General features: G+C 41.1%; 2 protein-coding genes across 4 annotated transcripts; one reads left to right on the top strand and one right to left on the bottom strand.

Moving 5' to 3' along the window:
• The first annotated feature begins 6 nt into the window (after window positions 1-6).
• ubxn11 (UBX domain protein 11) lies at window positions 7-5,438 on the top strand. The gene is made up of 14 exons (XM_023419774.2): window positions 7-156; window positions 239-279; window positions 1,457-1,579; window positions 1,676-1,776; window positions 1,877-1,928; window positions 2,013-2,092; window positions 2,177-2,282; window positions 2,368-2,585; window positions 2,669-2,746; window positions 2,822-2,909; window positions 3,013-3,116; window positions 3,265-3,338; window positions 4,114-4,263; window positions 4,351-5,438. Exons 1-14 carry the CDS (start codon window positions 86-88, stop codon window positions 4,508-4,510), a joined length of 1,446 nt encoding a protein of 481 aa, XP_023275542.1. The 5' UTR covers window positions 7-85; the 3' UTR covers window positions 4,511-5,438.
• On the bottom strand, window positions 5,155-16,987 carry cep85 (centrosomal protein 85). Of its 3 annotated transcripts, XM_023419742.2 has the most exons (14): window positions 16,853-16,987; window positions 15,811-15,870; window positions 15,575-15,706; window positions 11,704-12,497; window positions 10,181-10,311; window positions 9,889-10,006; window positions 9,573-9,758; window positions 8,951-9,103; window positions 8,685-8,839; window positions 8,436-8,553; window positions 7,812-7,862; window positions 7,586-7,693; window positions 7,229-7,472; window positions 5,155-7,097 (listed from the first exon to the last, which is right to left on the bottom strand). In XM_023419742.2, exons 2-14 carry the CDS (start codon window positions 15,848-15,850, stop codon window positions 6,934-6,936), a joined length of 2,394 nt encoding a protein of 797 aa, XP_023275510.1. In that variant the 5' UTR covers window positions 15,851-15,870; window positions 16,853-16,987; the 3' UTR covers window positions 5,155-6,933. The 3 variants fall into 3 exon arrangements, with proteins under 3 accessions (XP_023275510.1, XP_023275514.1, XP_023275513.1); XM_023419746.2 differs by lacking the exons at window positions 15,575-15,706; window positions 15,811-15,870; window positions 16,853-16,987 and adding an exon at window positions 13,183-13,442; XM_023419745.2 differs by lacking the exons at window positions 15,575-15,706; window positions 15,811-15,870; window positions 16,853-16,987 and adding an exon at window positions 13,221-13,442.
• Window positions 16,988-17,909: the final 922 nt, after the last annotated feature.

The following is a 17,909-nucleotide window of genomic DNA, read 5'->3' as shown; positions in this document are numbered from 1 at the left end:
AACAAACAGACGGCTCGTTCTCGAGCCAGTCTGGGTTATTTAGGTTGAGGAGTTCACTCGCAGTGTCCGGCTGGTCTCAGGTAAAATGAGCTCACCTTTGTCGATGCTGAAGAAAACGAGGCGCACTCCGCTGCAGGGCCCTCTGGACGAGCAACGGTGGGTTACTCACTGGACACAAGTACAGAGCTGCATTTATGCCAATAGGGAACCTGTACATGTAACTGTGTTTGACCTGCAGGGGCAGACAAAAAGTGCCTTTCAGGAGGAATCGGTTAACAGGTAGGCTGCTCAAATCTAAACATAATGTCAGAGGTCACTCAACAGCTGTTACAACCAGTGGTGAGGGGGGTATTCACATTCTGTACTCAAAGAGTACTGTAAAAAAACAAAAGTAAAAACACTCAGTAAGTAAAAGTATGTAAACATGATCAGAAAAATTTAAGAGTTTTAAAAGTAAAAGTGTTCAATGCATAAAAATGCGTCTTACACTATTATATATCATTAGGTTATTATTACTCATGCATTAACTATTTTTTTAAACTATTGAACAAATAAAATAAAATCATTAAAACAATGACCAGGAAAAAACAGCAAATCCTCACGTTACAAGCTGGAGCCTTGAGAAATGTGTATGTCATTTTTGCAGCTGGCCTAATTCAATATTACTGAAGTGGATATAAATAACTGATTAACCTGTTGCTCTGTTGTTTGTTCACACGTAACCATCAACATAATACTTCCTAGAAACTCACTACCACTTAATTATCTGAGCCAAAACCTCAGCTTCTCTCTATGTCTGGATGTAGGAGCTGGAAATTATTTGACCTTTTGAATAGAAGCTTTAAATTATTATCTACAACGACAAACGCCCACACAGAAAAAACAGTTCCAGTTTGAACTGTATAAAAATGAACTTGATCCCATTATATATATATATATATATAATCAAATAGAGAGGCTGTCAACATTTTGAACAATATTTTTCAATCAACTTTTTATCTAAATTTACAATGAGAATAATAATAAGAAGAAAAGAGTCTGTTTTTTTGTTTTATAGTAAACTTATCTAATAAAAATGAATTTAATAGTTTCTCAATTAATGTTTTGACTAATAAGTTAATCAACTAATAGTTTCAGATCTAATTATATATTGTGTTTGATCATTTACTGTGTAACAAAGCATCATATTTTATAAGATCTTCATATGTTTAGTATGTAAAATATTAACCTGTAAAGTGACAATAAAACAGTTGTAGTGGAGTAAAAAATACATTATTTCCCTCTGAAACGAGGTGGAGTAGAACTAAGAGGCGGCATGAAAAGAAACTTTAGTAATTTGACCACTCTTAATCCCACTACTCTGACAAACAGATATTTACTATATATTTGTATATGTTCTTTTTTAAACCTTTTTGTGACACTCACATGATTTTGTAATGTGTGTTTCCTTTTTCAGAATTTCAGGCAGCATTAGTTGACAGTGCTGATGATGATCCATCTGATACAAATCCTCTCCAGTCCTCCCACACGCCAGCCAGCAAAGCCTCCACTTCAAAATCAAAAGCCCCTTTAAAGAAAGGTACAAGTTAATACAGAGTTATTTATCCCAGTGTGAAGTACATTTTTTTGATTTGCTGTTATAGAAAACAAAGCTAACTCTAACTCTGATAATCAGTTGCTCCACCAAGCGACTTTGAGCTCATGTCTGCCATGATGCAGCGGGTGAACCTGCTGGAGAAAAAAGTGAGGAGCCAAGCGCAGCAGATCGAGTGCAAGGTGAACACATGCCTCCTCCGGGTGAATAATGAAGTGGCAGTAACAAACATCTTTGAGACATGTCACACCCCCAGTTTATATTTTCTTCATTCTTCTAAAGAATAAAAAGATCTCCGTTTTGGAGAAGAAGCTGAAGGTTTGGAAAGAATCAGGTAATCACCTTCAACATGCGCAGACCTGAGTTTGATATAAACACATGATACAGATGAAATGATTTTGCCTATTTGCGGATTTAGGGAGTGCACATGATCTGAGCGGCAGAGAGGATCTTGAAAAAAGGTGCCAACAACTGCAGAACCAAGTGCATGAAATGGAGGTGAGTTGATTAAATATTACACTTCATTCATGTCTTTATGCTGTGATCACACCATACTGAACTGCGCTGGTCCCTGTCCTGCAGAGCTTTCTAAATGACTATGGTTTGCTCTGGGTGGGAGATGGGGAGACCAGTGACTCAGAGGACTGTGCGCAGACATACAGCTCAGGTAGAGGCCTCTGGCAGCCAGGTACTTTCATCTTTATCAGCCCTAAGCTTTCTTGCTAACATTCACAACACAGGGCCATAACGTGTTTTATATCTTTCCTCTGCAGGCATCTCCGGGGTCAGGGATTTCTACATGAACTTTGACCTTGTGATGCTGAGGATCATGGAGCTGAACATCCTCGCAGGGGAGGGAGAGTCTTTTGTGCAGTCGACAGCCACGGGGGCCCAGCTGGCAAAAAAGGAGCCTATTCAACTTAGGCTCTACAGCAATGGCATTGTCATGTTTGATGGACCTTTCCGCTCTTATCAGGAGCACAGCACCCAGGTTTGCAAACTAAAACTGTACAGGATAAAAAAACGGCTACTTTAAACTGGGGTCTTTGATGACTCTTCCTTTGGTCTGTGCAGCAGTGCATGCGTGATCTGATGGACGGGTATTTTCCATCTGAGCTTCAGGAAAGATTTCCAGATGGTGTTCCTTTTGAGGTGTGTCTCCGTTTCTTTCCGTTTGCCTGTCAGCAAATGTGCAAAGTTATGACTTATCAAAAACTTACTGTGCAGGTTCATGACAGGCGAGATGAAGAATTTATCTTCAGGCTACCGTGGGAGAAAGATGATTCATCATGTGTTGCCAGCTCTCAAATACCTGGTCTGTCCTGCAAACATCACTCTGATACTCCCAAAAATCAGACCTGTGATGGATATCCTTCCATCTTCACTGTCATTCTCATGTTCTCTTCTGGCTCACACAGGCAAGACAGTGACCATGGATCAGTTCCTGAACAGGCTGCCGAAGGTGGTGGTCAAGGCTGGTCGCGTGATTGATGTCAGGGACTCACTGAGAGCAACCCTGCAGGTGAGAAAGCAGGGTCGACCTCATTTCAAAAGCACTTACTCATATACCCTGTTTGCGTATGTATGCTCTCTTACAGATGATCACGCTATCTAGTCTGCCTGTAGTTGTGCTTAACGTAATGCTCTGATCTAACAAACACTTTCTCTAGGGTTCATCTGATGTGCAGAGCAGCGAATCAGTGGTCTTCATAGACACAGCCGCACTGCAGGCAATGAGAGAGAGGTATTCAGAAATGTCATCATTCATTACATAAGCTTACCGATTTTTTTTTTTTAGTACCATGAATCGTGATACAAATTTTTGTGTCTAAAAACCAGTGGGAGAACACATTGTGCAGACAAGCATTGTTTAAATCTATAGAAATGTTTTTTAAATTGTAGAAGAATATTCCAATGTTTCTAAAAAGTACAAAAATGCATCAATAAAATGATGCATGAATCAAAAGTATTTCCATTTGATGTAAACGCAGAACCATGGAAAAACGTGGCATCTGGGGTTTATTATGTTACTCAGTATAAACATCATATAGTTTATCCAGATACAAGATGCCGAAACAGCAAAGCAAATCATTTTCTGACATCACAACCATGTAGAAATTAGAAGGAAAAGCGGAGGTTAAAAGGACCTGCCAAATCCAAGTACGTACTGCATGATGTAAAGGCTGATTAAAATCCCTTTCTGGCAACGATGACTGACAGTCGAGATTGTGGAGATTACTGTATGCACTGGTCTGAAAAATAGGGCAGGTCACCACAGACAGCCAGCATTCGTTAGCTCGTGATGGGGTGTAGGATTCAGATGTGTGACTTCCTTAAGGAGTCTGAGACCAGTGAAAGACATTATTATATAAAGTGTGTTCGGTTTTTATGCCTCACAATGCAGCTGGTAACGTAAGTTTTGGTTAATGTCGTGGTATGCAGAAAGAAAGGGGTCAGCTTTAACTCATATTATACAGTAAATTTTTATATTATGAGTTTTTGTCCCTTTTCACATTCAGACTGGAGACATCCAGCTCTGACAGGCCATCGTCACCCCGTGATGTCATCACGCTCAAGGTGAAGTCTGAGGATGGGAGTCATACTTACATCTTGAAAATGTGCTTCTCAGAAACAATCGGCCACCTGCGACAGTATCTGGACAAACACAGGTGAGACCTCATCCTCCTGTCCAAGTTATCTCTCCTCTGCCTTCGTAACAATGCAACACTGGTTGCGTGTTATTTCTTACACTACAGAGGCAGTGGTCTCCGTGGTTACGACATCATCAGCGCGTACCCACCATGCTGCTATGATGACGACTGCAGGACGCTCCCATCATGTGGACTCACGACTAATGCTACTCTGCTGCTGCGAAGGAGACATTCATTGACTGGAGTCAATCAAATAAACCTATGAAAAGTCATATGACTTGTAAGGCACTTTTTTTTTTTTAAATCAGCCTTTTTCACAGAAGACGTGTCAGTCATAGTAAGAACAGTACAGGTGTTCAAGTGTCCCCTACAGTGAGCTGCGATGCACAGTACCAGGCCCCTGAAGCTGAAGCAGCTAAATGGATTTGCTTTTCCTACTCTGTCAAAATGGCTTCTGTGAAAAAGGTCCACCCTTGAGTGACAGAAAATCCTGTTAGTGACACAGATGTGGATGCATTGATCAAACTGATACCAATTCCAATACCTTAACTCCAGGTATCTGCTGATGCCAAGGGTCTTTTTTTCCAAAAGTAGAATCTGTCAATCTCACAGCTTTGAAAGTCATTTGGATCATTTTTATGTAGCAGGAGAACTGAGCCGTTTGTCCACTGAAACATTATGCTTTATCCCAATGACAAAAGAAAAAATATTTTACGTAGAGCGGTCATGTCAAGGTTGATACCTGATCTGCTTAATAAGATGAGTATCAAGGCCAACGCGGATCCAGTGTATTGAATCAGTGCATCCCTAGCTATAGAAAGCTATTTCTCCTGGTTCTCTGCACAGAGAGAATAAAAAGAATGCAGTTACAAACCAATGAGAATGAAATAAAACAAAATCCCAAACAAATTAAAACAAAACAAAATGTTGAAAATCTTTATTTCTAAAATATGCAAATACAAACAAGGACAAAGGTATGAAAATATAAACATCTTTTTCCCTTTCGCAAAACATTTGAGATGTTAAGGCATGCGGAACCTGACTTTTCCAAAGATAAATCTTGTGCTACACGAGGTTAAAGGTCCCATGAAATGAAAAATGGCTTGTGTCCCTGGGTGTGTTGTTCGGTTTAATTTGTCAAAAAGTCATTGTTGCATATTTTTATATTAAAATCCCTTACTCTTTGTGTAAAGTGTCAAGTTTTTTTAAATGGCTTATCCTGCACTCACGGCAAATATAAAATTCCATTGACTTCAATGTGATCAGTGATTTAGGGGTGATCCAGCCAACCCCTCCCGTCATCACTGCCACGTGGGATTAAAACCTGAAGAGCTAATTATCCTCAGTGACTGCTGCCTGGCCGAATATAGCCTGGCCTATCTCATATTAAACACCACAGAAGAAAATAATCTAAAAGCCACTTCATGGGACCTTTACACATTGTTGTTGTTGTTTGCTAAAACAACATTAGCACATTATTACAGCAACACATTAGGAGGACCCAAAACGCTTTCACACCGAGTTGTCAATGCAAACAAAAAAATAAATAATACTGAAGATTAATACTGTATCTCAGGCATACATTTATCAAACACTTAACCACTCCGTCGAAGCCGTTATCGACTGAAATGTACAGTATGCTGTGAAGTTATTCCTCTACACAGAGCAGATTCTACAAAGATCACCCAGACTAATAAATTTGACTTATTGACCTAATTTATCTACCAGGAACAAAAACAGTGTAGGAGCCTCCACGAGCTCTGTGACGCGGCCCACAGTTATCTGCTACATTCAGAGTCAGGGAATGTATTGACTATCCTACTGGTTGACACACTGAGAGAAACGTCATATTGGAAGAGTCCGCTGCAAACAGCCCTTTGTGGTTGGTCTAAAATGAATTAGCATTGTGGTTGCAAACTTACAGAAAGGCACGTGTTGGTTTTCATTCAGAACGAGGCCTGCAGCAGAGAGGAGCATTCACAAACATTCTTAGACTTGCACAACTGCCCCGACCAGAGTTTTCTTTGGTACTAAAACTGATGTAGGCCTGTTGGTGTGAGAAGCTGATTTGGTATTAAACCGTTCAGTTGTTAAGTCTGACACCTCACAGCTGAGTCTAATGTTACAGTTTTCACCATTTTAAATAATGGCATGTTAGTAACATTTCCTTGTGAATTCAGTTAAAAGCACAGGTTAAAATATTTTCAGTTGATTGTCAACCATTTCTTGGATAATTCCCCTCGAGAGGGAAATTAAGATTTAAATAAATTACATATGTGGGACTTCTACACAAAAAGTTTTCCACTAGAGTGGAACAAAAAGTATAAGACTGTTTGGTAACTGACAATATCATGTCATTATTATAAAAAAACAAAAACAATAAAACACACACAATGCTTTAAGGATCAAGTATTAGAGGTAAGTTATTTTCTGTTAGCCCTTGGACAGAAATAGATGAACTCACCGGGGGGGTTGGGAGGGTTCTGAGCTACAGGCAGGCTTGAGATTCAACGTTCAGTCAGTCGAGAGAAGTAGAAGCTAAACCATTTGGGCTTTCCTCTGTCCTAATTTTAAGAAAATTAAAATCCAGTCCTCTTTCTGACATTCAGTCACTCGGCCCATTTTAGGTGCTTCTGAGATGAAATGGGGTTTCTGCAAGTTTCCTCCATCACCTGGGTGGGTGGCAAGTTATTGGGTGATGCAGTTTTCTCCCATGTCCTGTGCATAACGGTCCAGTATTACATTACGTAGTTCCTCAACATCTCGACGGAGCTGTTGAGCTTCGACGAGTTTCTTCTGAAGCACCTCTGGACTCATCCAGTCCTCGTCCTGCTCTGCCACTGGTGGTGGTGCTGATAAAACAAAACATGACTCTGATTCATGTACTACAACTTTTCTAACCCTAAATTCTCACAATACGAATCATTTTCTTATTGCATTGTACTGTATTACCAATAAGAGAAAGAGTAAAAGCAATGCTTACATGTGAGGCCGAGTAGCAGGGAGAGGTTGGGGTCTTGTCCTTGAGCTCTCTGAGTCAGGATGCTGCACAGTGAGCGCAGGTCACTGAGGCAAGAGGCGATCTCTACATGAAGCCTCTGTGTGAGACGAGCCCCGGCTGGCTGCAGGGCAGAGGAGGCCTGGTTAGTGCTCCTCTGCTCTGGATCACTCATCTGCTCCTGCAGAGTCAGGTTCTGCTCCATCAGTTCCTGGTTCTGGGCTGACAGCTGAAACACAGGAGTCAGCATCAAAGTTAGTTAAGAGCAGTCAAGGAACAATTAAGGTTCTCTGTATACTGCACTAAAAAACCTAATGATTTTCATGGATCAACCAAACTCACCTCCTTCATGGCTGTGTGGAGCTCTAACACACTCTGCTCTTTGGCCAACACCTCTTCTCTGAGAGCCTGAGAGCTGCTCTCTTCCTGAGATATCTGCTCCTCCAAAGCCTGCGAACAGAAACAATTATTGACTCACAAATGCTGAGGTGAAACTATAACCAATTAGATTCATATAAAATACAAATATAATATATTTATATAATAATGATATAAATAATATAAACACCTGGATTTGGGAGCCAAGCTGTTCCATCATTCGGTGTTGCTTCTCAATGACCTGCAAAAAAAAAAAAAGAAAAAAGAACTGAGCCTTAAAACATTAACTTCCTACTTGGAACAGCACTGTGAGACCTTATAAACCTAATTGTACCATGTGTGCTGCTAAACTTAACAACTCCACAGCTCAGAATCTATACTTTTTGGTTTGCAGTCACAGAATATATCCCCTGCGCTCTCTTGGGTTGGGAAATGAAACCAAATCCATTCAAGGAACTGCACCCAGGGTTTCCAGAGCTAAACTGTCACCCGTTTTATTGACTCCCATTCCTTTCATTTTAATATCAAATTAGATTCCTCTTTTCCCTCCCTTTTCTGTTGGACTATAAGGTTGTGGCATGAGACTCACTCAGTCACATGAACTTTTTGAAGCTGAAGTAATTTGGGTTCAAGCATATCAGTAGCATAACTACTATTAGATTGCAGAGTATAAACAAGTTGTGCATTCAAATTTGGGAGTGGTAATTTAAACCAGTCCACTTGTACTCTTTGTATCTTGGATTTTTCGAATATAAGGTGTACACAGATTAGCTTTTAAAGAAAAGACACTCAGAACATGTAAAGAACAACAGACCTTTTTGAGTCTTTGCTGTTCCTCCCTCAAAGTGTTGTTCTCTACCCTGAGCTTCTCAATATCCAGAGAAGGCAGTCTGGCTCCATCCTCAAGGCCCTGCTGCACCCGCTGCTGCATACTGATGAGGACAAAAATAAAAACACAGAACACATTATACAGCGATACTACCGTCTCTTTGTGCACAGAGTGAAGAGAACATGCCTACTGGGCAGATCGTTCATGGTGATCAGACCACGTGTGTGTACATACTCAGTAATCGTGGTCAGCAGGTCTCTCTCCCTGCGTTTCTGCTCCTCCAGCTGGGCATCTTTCTCCCGTAGTTGTGAGTGTGTCGTCTCTAGACAGAGCTCCAATTCTTTTACTTTCTCCTGTAGTTGGGCTGCCTGCTGTTCAGCCTCCAGGAGCTGATATTTTTATAAAACACATGTCTACATTTAATGATTTAAACACCTTCAACCAAGTAAGTCAGACCAGACAGAATGAGAAGCGATGAAATTAAGGAAATATATCCTGACCTGCTTGTTCTGGCTCTGGTAGTCCTCCAAAGTGGGCAAGTCAGCTAGATAGCGCTCCAGAGTCTCAATACGCTGCTGGTTCTCTCTCTTCAGCTCTGCCTCCTTCTGACACTTCTTCTTCAGGTTGTTGATGTGCTTGTCTCGACTGCGGATCTGCATACATAGGCAACATGTGGTAAGTGGGATAATATGCTCCAAATTTAAAGTGTACACTCAAGGCAAGAACATGCGAGAAACTGCTCCCACAAACACAACCACATGTTGCCTTTGGAGAAACTGCTTTCACACAATTTTCTATCCCTGAGATAACTCTGAGAGAACCTGTTAAAGCCTACAGTTTTAAGATCTACTTATGTACTGTGCTCTACAGTCATTTTACAGGAACAGTAAACAGTATCTCAGTTCCTGTGGGGGAGAAAGGTTTCCTGTACAGTGCTTCCTGGGTCTTATTTTAATGTTTTATAATTTCAGATGTTGGGAAATTTTTAACAGCCTCCTTTCATCACTAACATTAACAAAGTACAGAAATTTAAATGCAGTTCTCAACACATAATTGACACTAAATTAGAGGCAAAGTGAATGGTTTTTGTACATTAGGAAGAAGTGTTAGGTAAGCACAAACCCTCTCTTCCTGTTTCTTCATCTCCTCTGCATGTCTCTCACAGGTCTCCTTCAGACTGTCAGTTAGTCGGCGTGTCTCTGCTTCAACTGCTCCCAGTCTGCGCTCTGCCTCTGCTTTCTCCAGGGCAGCGCAGTCTGTGCGCTCAGTAAACTGTGCCCTCAGGAAGGCATTCTCTCTCTGAGCCTCCTGTGAAGCCACCATGTGATAGGAATGTTTCAGTTAAAGCTCTTAGGGGTAAATACTTTGTAAGGGTGATGACAGTATAACACAGTGTTCTCAGTGTTGTTTTTGGGAGCCAGAGCATCTTTTCACCAACCTGTAGCCGCAGCATGCACATATCCCCATAGGAAGCCCCGCGGCCCAAGAGGGCTCCATGGACCTGCAGCTCGCTTTCCCTCAGACGCTGCTCCAATTGGGCCATATGCTGCTTTTGTCTGTATCACAACATAGTCCAACCATCATCAACACAAGAACAACAATAGTCAACAACACTGAAAAAACAATCAATGTTAAGAATAACTTGATGACTAATAAGAACTTAATTATTATAACAGATCTACTCCCTAAAATGTCTCAAATTGAGCAGTCAAATTATTTGAAACACTTGCCTCTCGATGATAAGCTCCTTCTCCTTTAACAGACTCTCACTGGCTTTGACCAGAGCATCCCACTTGCCAGAGTCTGAGTGAACAGGGTTTGAGTACAGAGATGGGTACTGACCCACTCCAGCACTCATTAACTGTAACAAAAAAGATGAAAAGGTATGTGTCACTTAAAGCTGCATCTTGTGGAAATATGCCAAGGTGATGAGAGACGTAACAATTAAGAAGTGTACAATTTTAACCTTAAAAAATAACTATGCATGGCGGATATCCTTTCATGTTATCCTGGTACCGCATAGATAGTGCAAAGTGTTGCCAGAAACACAACTCAATATTTGGACCAAACAAAATGCAAACAGCTCAGGGACTGCTGCTTTCCTCGGTTAGCCTGACACCTGGTCAAACTGTTTTTATAGCAAAGCTACCTGACAACAGCATTAGATACTTTTTGTGTGAATAACAACCTTATTAATTTGAAATGGTTATAAAAAAGGAAATAAAACTTGAGTATCAAGCAGTGCCAATCTCTCTGTAGAATATAATGTAATTCCACCTTATTGACTTTAAAGTCTTTCTTCCATCACAGTGAAGGCGCAACCAACTGTCAGTGTATTCTGGTGCTGTGAAGAATACATCCAGCACAACCAATGAATGAATGCTGCAATCAAATCATAGCTTCGGGAGCATTCTTATAGTTAAGACATTTCATGATTAGCATCATAACTTATTTCATACAGTAAAATCCCCCATTAGTCCAATCAGATTTAGCTTTTGAATATTCTGCCCAGTTGCAGTATCTCAAATGCATAAAAGGTATTTAGAAACTGTTAAAGTGATAAAGTGTTAGTTAATGTGTCAGCACACAGTACGCGGAAGTGGCGACAGTCACTCACTCAACATCTGCCACAGAGGAAATGAACATTGAAAACAGCACTGAAATGGCAAAGAGTTGTTGTGTAATGGTATTTTACCATGTTGACAGCTTTAAAAAGACTGCAAAAGCGAAGCAGCAAATACTTTTAACATTAAGCAAGCACAGGATTTTCTGAATTACACATGTAATAAAATATCATAATTAAACATTTTTTATAAAGCTCAACAACAGAGACCAGAAAATGTTTTATAGTTCTTGTGATTTTAATTTGGTTGATTGATTTGCCAGTCCTGCTTTAAAATAGGACAAGGCGTCTGCGTGGCCTCAGGCTTTGTTAGTGGAACGTTATTTTTCCTATGTTGACCTATATATATGTGACGCTCTGGATTTCTGGCCAGATTTCAATGTCCACCAATACCCGACTGCCCCACATGTCGACTCCAATGGGCTTTACTTTATCAAGGTTTTCCCCTCTGAGAATTCACCTCACCATAAGACCAGTTTGTTTTGCCACCCAGTAGAGGTTATCATGTGACATAAATGTCTAGCTTTTACACTATAATCCCAAAACATCAGTCACAGCATACGAAACAAATAAAAGTAACTAACTCCCAGGATTATGTTTCTTAAGCATTTTTCTCTGATGAATGCTTACCTGCATTTGTTCCACTTGCAAGCGTAAACTCTCCAGTTGCTGCTTGTGTTGCTGTTGTTGCTGCCAGCTGGATAGTTCACTACATCTGTCCTGCCGCAGTGGCTCATAACCCATGGAGCCTGTATGCTCCCTCAGCAGAGCCTGTGTCTGCAGGCTGAGAGGGCTTGCATAAACTCCAGTGGATCCAGCTGCACCAGGCTGACTGCCCCTCTGATTAGAGGTTTCTGCTGTGCCGGGAACCCCAGGCCTAGCTTCAGGCAGAACCTTATAGCTGTGCTCCATGCCTGCTCTGTAGGCGTCAGACACACAGTCTGGGTTGTCTCTAATCCCGCTCGCCTGTAATCGGAGTCTGACATCAGGGCATAACCCCCCCAACAGGGCTGACTGATTTAGAGTAGGTTCCACAGCAGGAGTGTCAAACCTCTGGCCCTCATCTAACCGTGTGTGATCTGAGGGGAAAAGCGAATGGTCCAGCCCATTTACAAGGCTGCGGTAGCGGCTCAGGCAGTCTGGCTTTGGCCCCACAGGATCAACTCCCACACCGGCCTGAGCATCCAAGTTGGGTGAAGATGCTGATTTGGAAAGAGAGGAAGACTTCGAGGTGGAGCCACTTGGAGTTCTGGAGCCAGAGGAAGACCTGTGACCATCAAGTGAGGACAGGCCATCCTCCTGGACACATGACTGGGGCTTAGAGGCCGGGGATCCGGCCGTGGATGGCATGACATGTGCAGTGGGAATGGGGATCTGACTGCGGATTGGTTGGAAAGAGGGGCTGCTGCTGGAACTGCAGAAATCTTTCAAGAGTAAAACAAAAAAAGTAATTAGAAATTACAATCAGCGGTACACTCTCACTATACAGATGCACCTTGTTAAAATCAGTGCAGAATATTTGGAGCACTACTGCAGGCAATTTTCTCTATTTTCAGTCAGTGATGTAAAGTAGATGCAGCAGGGTTTATGGGTGGCCTACTTTGATGATGAGGTGTCACCACAGAAAGAATTAACTGGCTCTGACTGACTCAACCCAGGGAAAAGGCTTATAATAGACTCAAACCAATGAGCAGGGTAAAAGCTCTGTGTTACATGATTAACAAAAAAATATAGCATTAATAAGGCTGGTATTACCTGCCACGTCAGTGTACATGTAAGACAATTATAATTCACTGTTACATTCTGTTACAACAGCTCTGCTGAATAAAGGGTCTTTCTTTTTAATCAACATAAACTCTTGTAATTATCCTCCTAACAACATTCAGAGATAAGCAACGACAGATTACTCTACAGAGTACACACCCAATCCACACCATTAAATATGCCCAAAAATGTTAAATGTCTTCATTTGGAAACGTCAGAGATCACATTATGCTCACAAAGAATTTCAGGAACATGGCAAGCTTACTACAACCAACCTACAGACGTCTCCACAAGCCTCGACACAATCTGAAGTTGCATAAGTCTGATTTCAACAGTGTTACAAACCTGAGAGACCTGCTGAAGTCTGGAAACACGGTACTCACTTGAATGCAACAAACATGTTATTAGCTGTGACATTTTTTCTAAAGCTGAACTGAGGTAAGCTGAGCTGCAGAACGCTTTAAATCCAAACAACAGTCCGTCTTCTGCATTTCTGAATATAACCAAACCACCCTCTGAAGCTAAGACCAACAGCCGCGCAGCAGTCAGGCCCTGTGCCCAAAGCCGTATTGTCCTCGAACAGCCAAACCAGCCTGTACCAACCTCTAAGCAAACACATACAAACACGCGTACACAGGAAAGGTTAGGGGTATTTATAGCCCACCTCTCATGTTACGGAGTGATCTGTGGGTGCCGCTTATTTAAGCACCTTGCCTCCTCCCACTGTAACACACAACACACACGTGTACACCCAAAGTCAAAGACTGAATGAGATATGTTTTCCTTGCTCAGTTAAATCCACACCCTCCTTAAACAAGAAACTCTTCGCAATCACAGAGAAATAACATTCAGTAAAAGGGCAAGAATATTACAGAAAGATCATCAATCTTTCAGGAAGGTAAAACTTCAAATATAATAGAAGCCTCCAGGCTCCACTATTTCATCACTGGCTAGAACAAGTCTAAACTACTCTGTAAGAACTTTTGCTAGATGTTTGTTCAACAGACATTCCTGTGTTTGCAAAGTATATAACATGATGACAATTACCCGCAGCTTTAAAACTCAATATTTTGATTAACACCAAGCAACTCAAATTTAAAGCTGTTTAATTTGTATTTTAAGTGTGCTATACAGTATTATCTACAACAGGTCATTACTGTGGCTAATTGTGGGGTTAATTGTCATGTTGCTAGGCACTGCTGTCAGTTTAAGTGTCTGGACAAAGTTGTACCAGCAACAGCAGCATGTTCAATTACTGCCAGATGAAAGTAACATTCATTCCTACATGAAGACAGCAGCTATAACTGTAATGTATCCAAGGACCACAACATACACAACAAACACATGCATGGAGTCAGACGTTTGTTTTAATGCAGCTTCAATCCTTCCAGGAATGTTGTCTTACAAGAACTGAGCTGTGTGATCGCAGTGTTTGGGGCTGGTAGGATAACACTGGACACCCCAAGAAGAAGTGATTCCAGTTTGTTGAAAGATATACAAGACATGCATCTGCTAACACTAATAATTGTTCTCCATAGATTCCCTTGAGGGTTTAGTGATGTTTAGATCTGGTGACTGGACATGTGATGGGAATTGAGATTGTTTGATTCACTGTGGTGATAAGGAAAACATTAAAACACACATCAGATTATGTAGGGGTGTGCAGTGGGACAGCATCATCTGGCTAACATTTGCACAAAGTCTATAAAATGGCACCTATACCTTTACTAACACACCACTGTTCAGATGGATTATAGAAACTACTGACGTGCAGGAGATTACCAGTACAAATTCACTACAAATAGCAAAAGAAACTATGTGTTAAAGGCACCCTTAGGACTGTGTGATGCAAAACAGCTTTTCCCTAAAGTCAACACAAGTAAATGTAGCTTGGTTTGAGGGGCAAAAAACAGTGACCTGTTGGCAGTTGCTATGAAAAGTTTCCAACTGGCAGCCAGGGCATAAATATCAGCTTTGTGAAGCTCAAACTCTACAGTGTTGGTTCACCTCTAACCATTTTTCAGTCTCTTATTTTGCAGTATTTCCTGTTAGTACAAGGGACCACCCAAACCAGCTGGTCAACCATTACATGGATTCATTCTGATAAGAGCATCTGTTATTTTTTCCACTCACATGTATATTCATATAAATATAGTACATACGCACACCATCTCCACTAGGATTTCACATTTTCTCCAATGGGATATTCCCATTGGGTGTGGGTCCAGTTTTCATTTAGCTGTCCAGTCCTAATATCACAACACCCCGTCCTCCCAATTAGCCATAACACCAGAGGAGTGCAGCAGAGCCTTGGGGCACTTTTGGCTAAGACTCTAATCTACCTCTGCAAATCTCCCAAGCAGACAGAGTGGATCATGAAAATTTCTTTACTCTATAAATAGCCTAAGAAACAACAAGACGGTCTTTCCAGCCTCAGCACAAACAAGGGGTTGGGGCTGAGTCTGAGGTTCGTGAGTGGCTGCTCACTACATTATACTTTGTATGACTGATCTCAACTGTTAAGCCAGCAAAAGTATTGAAGTCTAATGACAAACAACCATGTTGTAACAGATATCCTGTCAAGTGCATGAATGCAGCAAACTATTACAAAAACTCAACCACAATTTAAGCACCCAACACTGGCTGTGTAGAGTGCAAACTGGGACTCACCACTGACACAGACCTCAAAACAGTGTTACACAATACAGGCAGGGGGAGAACAAGCAAAAGTCATCACCTTCTGTGCTGTCAGATGCCGAGGTGCCAAGACCAGTGTCCCCACTGTCCGATGTTCCAGGACGTCGGCCAAAACGGCTTTGGAACTTCTCTGACACAGCTGGTGTTTGCCACTCCATGTCAGCAAACCGAGCTAATGTATATTTGTGAAACAGGACGATAGCAACGAAAGAGTATATCAACACACGCTGAACTCACACACAGTTTATACATTTTCACAGCAGAGTGCCAACTTACCCGCTGGTTTGGATTCAATATATCTCTGTGAGGTTGTCATTCCATACGAGACAATGTCACCTGTGAGAGATGGGGGATGGGGGGGGTTACATACAATTACAATGAAATAGTGAAGACACACTAATAAAATATTTTTAATGTTTTTTTTAAGTCTGAATCACATCTTAATTTAGGCTAGTGAAGCTCACCTCTCTGTCACTTCAACAGATAAGTAACTATCTGACAACCTATTCGTTTAGTTGGCTGGGAAAACAATAAAGGAGGCTGGTAGGTTTTTATGATGAACCAGAGACTGAGATGTCCTCTAAACAAAAGCTCCTCTCTTGCTTACTGTATATTATGAACTGAACGTCCATGGCTTAGGAGTCAACAGCTGTTAGCTAATGACTGATTTGTTCGCCTATCAAACTCATCTGCCCCTCCACCTGCCAGAAACAAACTCGACGGACTTTTCTGAGCACCAACAAAAATAACAACATGAGCACATGTCTTAACGTTACATAATCTGTTACACAAACATTTATATCCCTAAGAGGCTACAGGAAGTTGTACATCATTTGGCAAGCGAATATAGCGATTACAAATGGATACATACAGTCTGAGATGCAGCCTGGTTGTTACAAACTAATCCCGTTCAGCAGCTAATTCACGAAGGAAATGACTCGCTAACCAGCCAAGGAGAGCTAAGTCAGCTAAACGTGACCTATCTCCAAATTGAATTTGTTAAATTTTTCGATATCAGCTAAATGCGACAATCGTACTAATCCAAGTGTAGGTTGTGTCAAAGCAGTGACTTCTTTATGATTTCCCGCCCCAAAACGTTCACATTTGTTTTACTGCGATGCACTGCACCGTTAATCACTTAGCTAATCCATGACAAATCCGTTTCCGTCTAACAAGCTAGCTAACAGCTAGCTAACACAACGTTGCCGTTTGCTTAGCTACCTAAGTGAACATGTACGTAACAAATCTCTGAAAGCTTTCGTGTTTACGTTATCGTAGCTTGTATAGCTGTCGGCGCTGACACAAAATTTTACTTTACCTTTTGTTTCGCATAAACACAGAATGAAGTAACAAATCTCGGTTTCAGGCTGGTAACCGAAGCCGAATCTGTACCATCCGCTGCGGCGGTTGCTGCTGCTGCTGTTGTTCCGCTAGCCAACTGATCCCCTCTGCTGGCAGACAACCCAGTCCAAGATACAATGGCCGCTTGTTTAATATCACAGCGCCGCCCGTTCAACAATGACGGGTTATGTTGTCCCAGAAACCGTTTGACGTTTTCCTGCCTACAGGGTATTGACATCCGCAGTGGTTACATCTACAGACTACAGCCGAAAAACTGGGCTAGCAGAGTTTTTTAAGACTTTTCTTGAAATATTCCTGCCGATGCAACGAAAAGATGACCAGGTTCATTCTGCCATATGACCAAATATCACCAGACTAACACAAAACGAACAAACCTAACCAAGATGCGTTGAGATGGCTGGAATAACCTAGAAAATAAGGGTTCAGAAGTATTACAACCTATTAGCAGTCTTAACATATATTTAATTAGGCCACAAAACAGTAAATAGCATATTACAAAGGATTAGACAGCAGTAGACTAAATCAGGAAATCTATCTATATTTGTCTTCTTTATTTATTTTTCATTAGCGATCCTACATGTTTAAAAATCTATTGATTCCATTGGCTTAATTTAAACACTTCTGCTTTTCATTTTGAGTGGAGCCACTGGTCTAAACCAAACAGAACAGCTGTGATTGACAAAGAAGAGAAAATACCACAAATGCTGACATCAATTTGTTGTAGGAAGTTGGGACAATGATGATACCATTTGTAATACCTAACGCGACCATAAAGTGACACATAAGTCAGGATTTTTTGCAATAGATGAAATACAAATCGCAACATCTGTTTTATTTTGTCTTTAATGCACAACAATTAATTGATTAATTGGATCTACCTGCAATAAGGTGCTGTCTGAAATATTATAAAGACAACTTTAATAAAGCATAACACAAGCAGGCCTTGTATTTAATGTGACAAGCACATGAGAACACCTTTTTTCTGTCCTCACTAACGTTAGTTTCTGTATTGC

This window comes from Seriola lalandi, unplaced genomic scaffold, assembly GCF_002814215.2.
Source record: "Seriola lalandi dorsalis isolate HSWRI2012SDOR001 ecotype SW California unplaced genomic scaffold, Sedor1 jcf7180002054609, whole genome shotgun sequence".
In the NCBI taxonomy this organism is placed as follows: Eukaryota; Metazoa; Chordata; class Actinopteri; order Carangiformes; family Carangidae; genus Seriola; species Seriola lalandi.
This window is presented reverse-complemented; position numbering and strand designations above follow the sequence as displayed.